The sequence below is a fragment of the Ambystoma mexicanum genome, chromosome 10 (genome assembly GCF_040938575.1).
Source record: "Ambystoma mexicanum isolate Mex_15411 chromosome 10, UKY_AmexF1_1, whole genome shotgun sequence".
NCBI classification, from domain to species: domain Eukaryota; kingdom Metazoa; phylum Chordata; class Amphibia; order Caudata; family Ambystomatidae; genus Ambystoma; species Ambystoma mexicanum.
This window is the reverse complement of record NC_090932.1, coordinates 1,116,369,457-1,116,383,882: the sequence shown is the minus strand read 5'-3', so window position 1 is coordinate 1,116,383,882 and position 14,426 is coordinate 1,116,369,457. Positions and strand designations below refer to the sequence as shown.

The following is a 14,426-nucleotide window of genomic DNA, read 5'->3' as shown; positions in this document are numbered from 1 at the left end:
AAGAACATCAAACCATCCACATGCAAGGCAGACATCTGCCCTACATCCCTATTCAAGGAATGTGCAGACCTGCTCACACCGTTCATCACACATTCATCAATGCTTCTTTTGCTTCAGGATTGGTTCCCTGTAGCCTGAAAGAAGCCTTGGTTTGTCCACTTCTAAAACACTCACTCGACCCATCCAACCCCAATAACTACAGACCCATTTCCACCGTACCCTTCTTGCTCAGGATTCTGGACAAAGCAGCATACCTGCATGTCCAGGAATTCCTAGAATCTAAGAACATCCTGAGCATCCTGCAATCCGGATTCCGTACAGGTCATGGCACTCAGATGGCCCTAGTGGACCTTAAAAATCAAATAGACGATGTCAGAGACTCTGGCAAACCTACCCTTTTCTTACTACTAGACCTATCGGCAGCGTTTGACTAAGTGGACCACAACCTATTATGTCAACATCTCTCTTTTTCAGTCTTCTGCTCTCTGAACGCAGTCACCTGGATTGCATCCTTCCTTAAAGGCAGAGCCATGCGTGTCTTCTTGGACTTAGCAGCTGCTGACCCAGACACAAAGTACCACAAGGCTCCTGCCTATCACCCACATTGAACAACATTTTTACTATCTCCCTGTTCAATCTACTTGACTCGCTCGGCATCATGTACACTAATTATGCCGACGAGGCTCTAGTCCTCATCCCACTCTCCAGCAACTACGAAAATGATTCCAACACACTTCAATATACGCCACCATCCACACATGGATGGCGGAAGACTGGCTCTGCCAAAATGGGGACAAGACAGAACTATTAGTGCTAGCCCCTACTGACTCACTCATCATCCTGGGTACTAAATACCAAGCTTTCACCATTGACAACATTACCATCCCAGTCTCTCAGTCAGTCAAAACTCTGAGTCTACTTAGACACGAACCTTACCATGTCAGACAAATTAGCGCTATAGCTACCTCTGCAGCCTACTAATCCAAGCTCATCAATACCACCAGACCATTTCTATCCACAACCAACTCTCCATCAATTGCACAAGCCATCATAGGCTCGAGGCTAGACTACTGTAATGTACTCTACACAGGAACCTCAGCTAAAAACTTGGACAAATTGCAAACCTTTATATAAAATAAGGCCCTCCGCTCAGCACTGGGCATCTCCAAAAGGGAACATATCTCTGCAGCCAGACAACAAGCACATTGGCTGCCTGTCCGCCAACGCATCCTGTTCAAGACACTTGCCATCAAGCAGCAGATGCATCACCACACTGCACCTCCCTATCTCTCCAACAGAATCCTCCTGCCACCGGCTGCTAGACCCACTAGAGCCCCTTATTCCAACCTACTCCTGGTCCCAAGAATTAAACATGCAAGAGGCGGTAGCACTAGCTCCCCATTCATTGCTTCTAACTCTCTGCCTCACATCATCAGGAAAGAGCCGTCACATCTCGCCTTCCGCAAGGCCATCAAAACTAGACTGTCTAAAAGCTACTCTGTTCATCCGCAGCTCAATTGTAACCCTGCTGCTCCAACGATATAACCAAGGGTGATTGTAATCAAGCCTCCTACCGAAACACTGAATATTACATTTATGCAGGCCAATGTAACCAATGCCCACCTCTGTGTTGCAACCAAGACATCTTCCTGTAACAGCGCCTCGATGCCCCTGGGCTGTGTGAGCGCTTTATAAATACAAATAAAAATTTATCCCATGGCCGCAGATGGATAAGGATAATCTAAGATGTAAACTTCCTAGTTTAACCGTGGGCACTCGCAATAGGGGACATTAAGGGTCTCCTAGCAGCTATTCTTGGGGAAAGGGCTGAAAACATTTAGACACAAGCAGGTTATTCAAGTGTCGCAGCACAGAATACAACTCCTGGTGGAGCGCCATTTAAAAATTGTAGAGCAGATGTTTGGAGAGCCCTTAGAGTACAGTATCCTGATACCTCAGACAAGGGTGCAATTATGACACGTAAGATGCAAGAAGGGAAAGATCCGTTCAAACTATTCAAGAGCAATGTTCTTTGGAAACGCACAAGCTTGGGGGAAATCAATAGCAGTATTTTACCACATTTTATGTCAGGGACTGCTGGAGCAAGTGCAGAGCCAGCTCAAGAAATTAGTGGGAATGAAGCAAAACCGTGGGCAGAGATACAGTTGACCATTGTACATCACTGTCGACTTCAGCAAGAAAAGAATAAGAAACAAGAACCTAGAAAGCTTGAGGAAGCTAAATTAGTTCTGGGGAAAAAAAACGGTCAAAATACTCTCTAGAGAGGGCGGTTTTGACAAGCAGAGATGGGTTGGGAATGCAACAATTTATGGATGCATCACAGGTGAATAATCCATGTCAAATTAACCAAGGAAATAGGTTTATGCAGCGAGGCAGAGGAATGGGTTTTAGAGGAAGGGGTGGTTTTCAGAATAATCAAAACTGTTTCCAGAATATGCAGAATGATGATCAGAATATACAAGGAGGGCAAATTAAAAGAGCGCCTCCTGTATGCTGGGCATGTGGCATGACAGGCCACATTGCAGGTTTGTAGGTGTGAACTATAGGGTATGTACAGAATGGGCATTTTTCAAGAGGGGGCACAGCTTACCCTCCAGCATATAGTCCACAAGTTAGGAATGGATTGGCACAAGATCAGACAGTGTATCAGCAACAAGTGCCACAAATGCAGCCGGCACAGCAATTGCAGCAAGCACCATTGAGTCCACCGCAAGGGCAGTCACAAGACGCACCCATGCTAATACAGCAGAATGCAAACACGGGACAGCTAATGACACCTAGAGTGGGGGGTGCTACTGTGATGGAAGGAGTCCTTTCACAGGCACTGGGATGAGCACATATCCACAATAGGACAGCTCACAGGGTGACTTGATCTGTTCAGTACCATCAGTAACACCAGGGCCCTCATTACAAGTCAGGCGTTAACGGTTTAACTGCGCCGTTAACCCTTAACGCCTGATTCACACTGCTTTTTGCAGGCGTTAAAGTCCAAGGCGCTAAGCAACCTTGGTGCTAATTACGGCACCGTAATTTACGGTGCCGTAATTAGCGCCTTCCCCATCCCCATTATGCCCTATGGGGCAAAAATGGGAATGGGGAAGGGCAAATGGTGAATGGGGAATTACCGCCCCACTCACCTTGGAATGGGGTGGTAATTCCGCCATCCACCATGGCGGAATCCGGCATGGACCATGGTGCCAATAGCACTATGGTCCACCGCCTGACTTGTAATGAGGGCCCAGATCTTCAAGAGGAACCGAGCGTTGATGTGGATAGGAGGAAAATCCTCTTCTTTTTAGTAGACACTGGTGCAACTTGCTCATGTATGCGTGAGGGCAAATATCCAATGTTGGGAAATGTCATGAATACTCAGGGGTTCTCTGGAGCTACAAGTAGAGCTCCTTTTACTGATGAATTGCCAATCTCAGTGGGAGAATGTGATATGTCTGCACCTTTGTATTCACGGCAGACTCCAGCCAATATTCTAGGGCGAGATTTAATGACAAAGCTTAACATGAAGATTTCATTTACCGATGATGGGATACTATGTTCCACTCCTGGGATACACTATCTAAACGTGGGAGAATTTATAATGGCATTTGCAGGGCATATGGCTCTGCGAGGAGTGCCAATCGAACCAGAAGTTTTTCTGTACGCGATATGCATTTTGTTAACATGGTTACCTGGCTTAGTGGGGAAGACTATTAGAATACCTGATGAGTTTCTGTTTAGACCACGGATACCGAGGGACAAAGAGGAGGGGATGAGTTACTCCTCTAGAACTAGTAGCAGCTGTAGTAAGTGGGGAATTGGCTATGCTCGAGGGATGGGATGAAGGCAGGTCATGGAGAACAGTCATTGCCATTGGGGAAGGGTATAGACTGACCAATGTCACAGACAAGGATTTGTTCAAAGATGATGAGTTAATATTTGAAATTAATATTAGAAATTGGATTAAGATGGAGAAAAGAGAAGTCCTGCAACGAATGACGCTAGTACGACAGCGTCCATAATAGTTTGATAAGGACTAGAAAAAGTGCCAACCTTGTAATGGACTACAGGCCCTTATGATGTACGCCTATTAAAGGGGGTAGGAGAAGTTCAGATTAAGCTGCAACCAGGAGCAATTTCACCTTGAGCAAGGCAGCATCCCATGTCTCAAGAGGCAGATTAAGGTTTTTATAAGACCATTTCCACATTAATAGAACAGGGTATTCTAGTGACGCAAGAGTCACCGTGCAATACCACAGTATATCCGATTAAAAAACAGAAGGGAGGGTCATGGCATTTAATTCAGTACATGAGACCACCAGATTTTAGAGGCAGAGTTTCCTCGAGTTCCTAATCCTGTGACGATATTGTGTAATATTCCAATTGAAGCACGATATTTCACGGTGATTGACTTGAAAAATGCATTTTTCTCAATCTGTTGCATAAAAAGTCAAGATCTGATGTCATTTACGTTCCGTCAGAGAAAACTGAAAAGCACAAGATTACCTCAGGGGTACTGAGGGTCTCCATCGATTTTTAATAGGGTCCTCAGATGGACAGAGGCAATGTTGAATTGAAAGGGAAGTGTTGTACTGCAATACTTAGATAGTTTTTAGCATGACAGAAGATGAAAATGTGTTGCAGTTAACAAACAGTAGCTGGCGAGCAAGAAAGAATCAAGGAGGCTTGTCTGGCCCAGTGTCAAGAAGGCCAGTGCAGCCGAGAATTGGTTGTCTATTCAAAAGGATACAATTAACACAAGAGATGAGCCAAAGCTCCTTCCAAGATACAGTAGAGAGACAATGAGTGCCAAGTTCTGTTTGTTTTAATACCATTTAATATTGGAAAGAAGCTCGAAATGTTGTCGTCAGTCATGTGACCTGGATGAAAATAGATTTAAGCAGACTCTGCAGAGACCAAAGGATAATAGCATGCACACACTCCCCAATATTCCCAGGAGTCGTCAAGGCCATGTCCAAAGGCTAATTGATGACAGGAAGTAAGAGTGATGATAGATCTTGGGCTAATTGGGTGGGGAGGTATGGTCAAGACCAACCCACCAGCACCTGGACTAGCAGCTTGTGCTCTGCTAGCGAGTGGAATATTCCAGAAGGGTACAAGTGTGCCAGAGGGCCACTTATCAAAGAGCCCTACAGTTTGAGACCCAATAGATCGTTGTGTATTTTGTGACAATGACTTGTACTAAAGGAGGGCTTAGTTGTCCACCTGACAATAGAGAACCAATCATAACCTCAACCCTTCTAGAAAGTACATGTAGATGTTCCCATTACCCAACCACAGCCCCACATAAGTTTGTAGTTGCCACGTAGTACGACGTTAATGATGATGACATTTTGCTATGAGACGTCCATCAATGTCCGTTCTACTCCCGTCTTAGATAATTGTTAATAAAACACTGTATACCATGGCAACTTCTTGAGTCGACCTTATTATTGATGTTGGAGTAATTTCTGCTTCCCCATCCTTCCCATAAGAGCGCCACCTCGTCTTAAAGAGCACCCTCTGGTTCACAGCTGACATGGGAAAGATTGAGATCACAGGACTGGGTAAGCAACTGTCCCTTACCATGAGAAAGTTTGCGATCTCTGCTGTGGAGCTACTCGCACATTCCTGTCCCTGGCACTCACCTTCCAGGTGCTTGACAATGCCTCGCAGACTGTTGCCATGGGCTGCGATGAGGACCCTCTTGCCGGCCTTGATCTGGGGGGCAATGACGTCATTCCAGAAGGGCAGGGCTCTGGCGATGGTGTCCTTCAAGCTCTCGCAGAGCGGGAGTTCGCCAGCCTTCAAGTCTGCATAGCGCCGGTCCTGGCAGGGGTAAGAAATCAAGCTTTAACATATCAGGCATTGTAGCCAGAGAAAATATTTTTCAAATGCTAAGCAAGCTCTGACAAAGCAGGCCCTGTAACCTAGGAGTTCTTTCAGTGATGCAAAGCAAGCTGGGGCATGAACATTACAATCATAGGCGTATCCAGGATTATCTAAAAAGTGGGGCCTGAAGCTAATGTAGTTGCGCCCACACACAGCAACATTAGCATCTGCAATGACAACAAATCACTGCTGAGTGGACATTTACAGATGTTGGGTGGGCCTTGCCTGCTCAGGACCTACCCTGTCTCCGCCTCCGATTACAATATGAATCTTTCTCAAAGCTAAGAACGTCATGCAGTATCGAGCACAGTCAGCTCTTTGTACGTGGAGTTTTAATGTGGCATAAAAGCGTTTCCTGGAATACTAACTGAAATGGCATGCGTGCATACCCAACCATATGTTTGAAGAGTGTTGCTTGTTATATCGCAGGCGCTGTGACGGAAAAACGATTTTTAAAGTGTTCAGTGTAGATACTAGCACTGGGAGAAGACTGGTGATGCAGGTCAACATTGATGTGCATTGGCAGAGCAGTGTGCAGAATGTTAGGGAGTACTTCCGGTACGAATCGGACACCGTCATTGCTGCGTTTAGGTCTCAGCACCAATAAGAACGGAGTGCTGAAAGCCAGGTCAAATTGATGGAATTGCATGGGTGCTGCAGGTGTTGATTGAGGGCGGTTTGCAGAGTGGTTTATGGGTATCCTTATAAGAAAGACAAGGTTTGCAGCAGTAGGATAGCTATGGGTGTTGTCCAGTACTGGACCAGAACGGGGCGCTCAGGTAATAACTGAGGTGCATTGGCAGAGCTGTGTGCGTGGGCCTGATTACTGGAATGGCAGCTGGTGCGGCTGGTTAGAATGCTTGGGTGTTGGCTAAGATGTGGCTGTCAGTCATGAACAAGCAGGAAGGTATGTGAATGCACCATTACAACCCCCTGCCCCCACCCCGCGTTTCTGTATTATACATCCGGGTCATCCGAGTCTTCTTATTTTACTTATCGACATGTTCTTGTGTTACAATATCATTTATTGTCCCTAATGCCAACTGCATTAGCGAAAATTTGAACGTTTGTTATGTATAACCCTCACATTCCAAAAGATACTGGTGCACACTTTTTGCTTCAAAGCGACAAGAACATTCTCCGTTCTCAAATGGTCCTGTTCTACACATGGTGCAGATGTCGTCTAGTAAAACCTGACCTCTGACAATGTTCACCACTGTATCTTGCATTCGTGGCTGACTGACAATTGTATGCATATCATATTATCACCATGTATTACTGGGCCCACTGCACTTGCTAGTCTTTAATTAGTAAGGGCCCCCCCTCTGCATTAGGTACATTGGCAGAGCTGTGCGTCTAAACAAAAGTATTTTCAAACAGGAGCTGTTGCATCTTGTGGTAGAAGTGTACCGAAAAAAAAGTAGTGGAACTGTGGTCTCGGCAGGTGACGGGGTAGGTGGGAGCATAGTGCGACATGTGGCAAGGTGTTGCAGCTGGGGCACTGCAATGGTCTAAGTGACAAGTAACTAAGGCTCCTATTAAAACTTAACACTTGCACAGGTACATGAATCGACACCATGCTCCATAGAGAATGGTGAATACGGTCGTAAAAAGTAGAAGAATGGTAAATATAAAAAACAATAAAAAGATGTGGAACACTGCTACCGACCGTTCCCACTCACTACGATCCCTGGTTGTGGTGAAGGTTTGTTGACAGAGCTGTGTTTGGGCCTCAATGCTGTAATAGCCGAGGTCAATGGTGTGTGTTGGCGCAGTTGTGCGTGCACCCTGTGCAGAATTAGGCGGTAGTGATGGGGATTAGAACTGTGCTGGTGGTCAGCGATGAACAGTGACCCCTCCCGCTCCAACGCGCACTCCCAGATGAGTAGTCGGGCCTCACCTTGCTGATGAGCTGGTGGTAGGAGTGCGCCTCGTCCATGGGCGGCGGCGGCACGTCGAAGGAGCGCCTCCAGATCTTGACCTGCTCCTCCCCGTGCTTGGCGGCGGTCTCGGCCTTGTTGAGGCCTGTCAGGCCACCGTAGTGGCGCTCGTTGAGGCGCCAGGTGCGCACCACGGGCAGCCACATCTGGTCGATGATGTCCTGGATGAACCAGAGGGTGCGCACGGCGCGCTTCAGCACCGACGTGTAGCAGATGTCGAACTGCATGCCCGCCTCCCGGATGGCCTCGGCGCCGCGACGCGCCTCCTCGGCGCCCTTCTCGCTCAGGTCGGCGTCGAACCAGCCGCAGAAGCGGTTCTCCTGGTTCCAGGAGCTCTCCCCGTGGCGCACGATGACCAGGCGGTGCGGCATGGCGGCTGGGGGGGGTGGGTCACAGGTCAGCGAGAATCACTGCAAAGCCGGGTGCGTGCTCGGCGAACTTAAGAGGCACGCTGGAAAATCACTGAGTTCGCAGTTTGCCCTTCACAGTGGACGCCACGTGACCGCCACTCAGACCGTAGTGCTGTTCTTTTAAATGAACAGGGCTAGAATTATATTTTTTTAAAAATAATTGCCACGAAATGTTGCTGGTCCCCTTGTGTTCGTCCCTGGGGCCTGGTATAATGCCCACCGCCTAAGTCAACCCCCCTCCCTAGGAATGCCGCACGGTCACCCAGCGACAGAGGAGGTTCATATATAGGCAGGAAAGCTGACACCCCAGAGGGGCCCGTCCTCCACGTAACTCCACCCCTGGGTGGGTTCTACACGCACGCCTAGCGTTGCTTTTCCTGAACTGTAACCTCGCCCATGGGTCTGTCCTGCATGGAAGCCCGCCCTCAAGGTTTGTCCTGTGCTGTGTACCATAGGATCGGGCCGACTCATGGGCACCTCTTCCCCACACGTTGGCTCAGACCGAGTTAAACATAGATCTGGTCACAGAGACGTTGTTGCCCACGGTCGCGAATTAGAATATTTATGGTAAAGACATTTGTCATGACAGTGGCCCACATTGGCCAGTCAGGCCAGCCTTCTGGCATTGACCTATGAGCAGAAGTGGAAGCGGGTGGGAGCTCTGTTCCTGTACCCAAGAGGTGAAGGTCACATTTCTTTTTTGCCCCGCCCTACAGGGGATTAAAGCCTTGGTCCTACGGTTACATATTGGCCGAGCTACCTTGCAGGTGCGGGTTTGTGTTTGTCTACTTCAATGCTCGAGTTGTCTCGGGAGGATAGCTCATGGGCAATGTGCTTGCCTTGGAAACAAAACGGCACGGAGCAACACGTTTTCGATCCACGGGTCCGCGTTTGGGTATTAAGCGCGTTATAAATAACCTACCATATTATATATAACACCCATTGCTGGGCCGCCACCTAGCCGTGCACTACACTAATCAAACATGATTGGCTTGAAATTGCTGCAGGCACAGCTGTGTGTGCAGGTAATGGGTTGTGGTTGCCATAGTTTGTTTGTTTGTTTGTTTATTTATTTATATAGCGCTCTTGACCCGGGGGTATATATGCGCTTTGAACATCAGGTTACAGGTAAAAGACAATAGTACAGTGTTGATAGGGCATAGATAATAGTATTCAAACAATATACATAAAATTGGACATTTGGAGTGCATACATATGTGGTAGGACAGTTATTTGTTGGTTAACCAGGAAATGACCTTGGTTCTGAAAGGTTGGAAAGTAGGTGTGGATTTAATATCTAGTCTTGGACACGTACCTTTTAGAGGTGCGAATGGCGGCTGATTAGAACAGGAACTGTGCACAAAGCTGCATGCTCAGGTGGACAATGACTGAAAGGAGGAATAGTGGCTGTTTTACATGTCTTGATAATACCGTTGTAAAACATAGTGGTGGGGAGAGCCCAGGTATCAGGTTTGCATTGGAGGGAAGAAGAGTGAAGGTGGTGGGGGGCAGGGGCGGGGCAGAAAGGAACACAGCCCCACCTCTTTTTGTGTACACTTTCACATGGGCCAGTCCAGGCCGGACCACCGTTTGTCCTGCTCACAGCATCCGCCCTGGGGGCTGGCCTACATGAACCCCACCCAGGAACTCATTGCAGTGCCCACCACCCTGTTCCACGTGCGACTTGGATTTGTCCGACACATAACCCCCGTAGGCTCGGACTGAGCCAAAAAGAAAAACCCAAAGCACCAAAACCAAGGTGGCGCGCATTCATGAATTGCAATTTGTGACTTCACAAAACCGTGAGCAGTACCTGGAGTGCATTGTTTGGAGACACTTGTGAGAAATGAGCTGCTTTAAAACACACCAGGCAGGAATTACACCCGTAGGTGAAACATGAGTTTTCCTCGCCCCTATTTAATGCCACTGCTTGGAAAAGGTCTGCTTTTGCGGTCCTTTGGGGTAGCTTCGAGACCTCAGTTGTAGTTGGGATTTCGCTTAACTCTAGCTGCCACAAGCTTTAAGAACTATGGCCTAAATCGTGGCCGCCTTTATTCCCTCCCTCGTTGTCCTCTGCTGAAAGAATTGCTGAACCCTTGTACTGAATTAATGATTTTGTACTGTTTGTGTACTCCTGCCTTGTCTTGTTGCCCAATCCTCGCGCCCCACTTATCGGGAATGTACCAAGGCTGTAAATAATCAGACCCCTGCCCTTGTGCTCCACTTCGGGGGCCTCTCAGATCGATTCCCGTGCAACCGACACAGGACACATTAACAATACATAAATAAATAAATAAAAACCCCTGCTGCACAGCGCTCTGTGCCAGCAGTAGTCACACACGCCCCTCAGGTTGGCCCTTCGAGCATTGCCTTCCTGCCTATTACCCTAATTGAGATTAGGGCCTAATCCCCTCAACTACTCGTGGCCCCCACCCTGGTGTTTGCCCTGCCTGCAATGCCACACAGACGAATATCCTACTCACACCCCCACACCAGACTTCGTCATACCCCTGACCTCAGCCCAAAGGTTTACCCCACTTACACGCCCACCTCAAGGGTTATCTTGCACACCCATAAACATGTATCCAGCTCACCGCTTGGCCACAAAGTTTGCCCATCTCACAGATCTTCTAAGTGGTTTACCCTACCTAGAGAGTCAGAGATCCTGGGTCTTAGATATTCGTACTACCACCAGCTTGTATTTTTGAAAGTATGTGTCATTAGTAATCACTTGACACTGGAGTAATGGATGCCATCTTTTAATTTAAGATTTTAACTGCTAGACAGATGTTTATGTTTGGCTTGAATTGTGATTTACAAAGAAACCTATTCTAAAGACACTGGTGCCAACAAGTGTTTCGTGTAAGAGTGCTTCCTCAGGGCAATACAAGTGATAGTCAAGTACATTTTACAAGCACTGCTAGTTGTATACATGAATTTCTGCTTCAGTTTTTGAACTATATCAGACTTGTAAAACTTCATAAGCCATTATCTCAGTATTTTAGTGTTGAATCCATGCCACATTGATAGCAATGAATGAATGCAGTAATACACCAGCTGTCTGTTTCTTACATTGCTCTACCATGTCATTAGACACATGGGTCCCACATCAATTGCTGATCAAAAAATACGTGTTCAATGTTGGAATTTGCATGACTCATTGGCTAACTTGCGTTACGGTAGCTTGGCAGCAATCCCCTCTAGTCCAATTTTTAGTGAAACACTTTCGCGTTATAGATTCTCCAGAGCTGGGCTGGTCCGCGTGTAGATGAGTGCCGAAGTGTAATATCCAATAATGAACAAGCCTTTTGACTTCAGGTTCCTAATGAGAAGGTGGATCTTGATTGGAAAAAGAGGGCTAACATATTACTGCATTCATTTGGATTTATTGTGGACATTGGGTGTTGCGTCACGTCTTGGGTCAATCAAGCAGCAAACCTCGACCTAAAATGATTAGGCCTGTGTGAAAGGCATAGTTCTCTGATTTTTCTCCTATCATCTACTTACAGACCCTGCATGTGTTTGTTCTACTGAAGGCCCGTACCCAATGCTAGTACCACTGGGTGGTCTCTTAATATCAACTTACAGAGTGACCCTGCATGGGTCTGTTATTCAAGGCCCGTACCCACTGCTAGTACCACTGGGTGGTCTCTTAATGTCAACTTACAGAGTGACCCTGCATGGGTCTGTTCTACTGAAGGCCCGTACCCAATGCTAGTACCACTGGGTGGTCTCTTAATATCAACTTACAGAGTGACCCTGCATGGGTCTGTTATTCAAGGCCCGTACCCACTGCTAGTACCACTGGGTGGTCTCTTAATGTCAACTTAAAGAGTGACCCTGCATGGGTCTATGACTGAAGGCCCGTATGGCCCGTACCCACTGCTAGTACCACTGGGTGGTCTCTTAATGTCAACTTACAGAGTGACCCTGCATGGGTCTGTTTTATTCAAGGCCCGTACCCACTGCTAGTACCACTGGGTGGTCTCTTTATGTCAACTTACAGAGTGACCCTGCATGGGTCTGTTCTACTGAAGGCCTGTACCCAATGCTAGTACCACTGGGTGGTCTCTTAATGGCAACTTGCAGAGTGACCCTGCATGGGTCTGTTCTACTCGAGGCCCGTACCCACTGCTAGTACCACTTGGTGGTCTCTTAATGTCAACTGAAGGCCCGTAAAGCCCGTACCCAATGCTAGTACCACTGGGTGGTCTCTTAATGGCAACTTACAGAGTGACCCTGCATGGGTCTGTTCTACTCAAGGCCCGTACCCAATGCTAGTACCACTGGGTGGTCTCTTAATGGCAACTTACAGAGTGACCCTGCATGGGTCTGTTCTACTGAAGGCCGGTACCCAATGCTAGTACCACTGGGTGGTCTCTTAATGGCAACTTACAGAGTGACCCTGCATGGGTCTGTTCTACTGAAGGCCGGTACCCAATGCTAGTACCACTGGGTGGTCTCTTAATGTCAACTTACAGAGTTACCCAGCATGGGTCTGTTCTACTGAAGGCCCATTCCCAATGCTAGTACCACTGGGTGGTCTCTTAATGTCAATTTACAGAGTGACCCTGCATGGGTCTGTTCTACTGAAGGCCAGTACCCAATGGTAGTACCACTGGGTGGTCTCTTAATGGCAACTTACAGAGTGACCCTGCATGGGTCTGTTCTACTCAAGGCCCGTAAGGCCCGTACCCAATGCTAGTACCACTAGGTGGTCTCTTAATGGCAACTTACAGAGTGATCCCGCATGGGTCTGTTCTACTGAAGGCCCATACCCAATGCTAGTACCACTGGGTGGTCTCTTAATGTCAATTTACAGAGTGACCCTGCATGGGTCTGTTCTACTGAAGGCCGGTACCCAATGCTAGTACCACTGGGTGGTCTCTTAATGTCAATTTACAGAGTGGCCCTGCATGAGTCTGTTCTACTGAAAGCCTGTACCCAATGCTAGTACCACTCACTATCACCAATTCAGGGTTTTTCCAACTTACAGTCCCCACCTTGGAGTTTGAACCCCTCACGCTTTCAGTTTAGTGTTTAAACCATAACACCGCTGAGGACGGTTTGCCCTACTCACTCTCTGCTTCCTTAAGTTTGTTGTACTCACGCCACCTCCACCAAAGAGTGCCTTACTGGCAGCCCCCTCCTGAAGTTAGAATTACTCATTGGTGATAAAATAGCGCTACTACTTCCCTAAGGTATCTGTGTGCAACCTGCAGTCGGGACAGCTCCGCCTTTCAGCATTCCTTGATAGATACATTGAGTAAAAGGGGGAGATTGCTAACATGAAGTGGGATATGACATTATTCTTTTTATAACCATTGCCCCCAACCCAGTGGTCGTTCAGATGCCTAATGGAAGCCATGCTCGCAATTCACTAGCCTGAGGTTAGTCCTACTCATGCCCACAGAAGGATTGGCCACCCACCTACTCCCTAGCTGAGGGTTTGTTCTCCTCACAGACCCCCCCCCCTCCCACTCCACGGGTCCCAACAATCCCACCCCCTACTTACTGCCCCATTGTCTGATTGTTCTACTCAAAGTCTGCACTCTGGGGGTTTGCCTACTCTTGTCCGTCCAAACCTGCCCCTTAGGGTGTTAACCTGCCTAAGCACCTGTGCCCTCGCCTGCCACGGGTCGCCTATGATTCTCCCCGCCCTGGTGTTTATGATTGGGTTTACCCACAAAAAGCAGCCGCTCTACCCACCTGATCCCATCCTCAATCTCTGGAGACCAGACCAAATCACCAGAACACGGACACCACGCAACGTTTCCTGGCCCTGGATTCCTTTTTTTTTTTATAAATGGTTGATTCGAGGTTCGGGTTCCAATTTGTTCAATTGAATTTAAGCAAGACTACAACTCTCAGAAAGCATTTATGTGTCTGATGGAAAATTGGTGTCATGGTTACATTGAACCATCAGGTCACCCCATGCACTTACATTTCACGCCCCCAATCTTTGGCCAGATAAGAGAATCTTTGCACCGGTACAAGTGCAAAGTTGCTTGGCAGTATCACAAGGGCAAACTTTGCTTTATTTCTAAAAACACTGGGACATATCAGAAAACCATTGCACCATGACAAGTGAAGTTTGGCATGGTATAAGCACCAGGGCAAACATTGCACTAGTGCAAAAAAGTTACATTTTCACTGCAATTTTGCACCAGTG

The 14,426-nt window shown here is 47.5% G+C and overlaps 1 protein-coding gene across 1 annotated transcript in view; it reads right to left on the bottom strand.

Annotated features, from left to right (window-relative positions):
* The window catches only part of PGAM2 (phosphoglycerate mutase 2), a 28,779-nt gene extending 20,180 nt beyond the window's left edge, over positions 1 to 8,599 (bottom strand). The window contains exons 1-2 of the mRNA XM_069618972.1: positions 7,805 to 8,599; positions 5,661 to 5,841 (exon numbers count right to left, since the gene is read on the bottom strand). Of these exons, the coding sequence (XP_069475073.1) occupies positions 5,661 to 5,841; positions 7,805 to 8,215 (592 nt within the window). The 5' untranslated portion in view covers positions 8,216 to 8,599. The remainder of the gene's footprint in view (positions 1 to 5,660; positions 5,842 to 7,804) is intronic.
* Between the last annotated feature and the right edge of the window lie 5,827 nt (positions 8,600 to 14,426).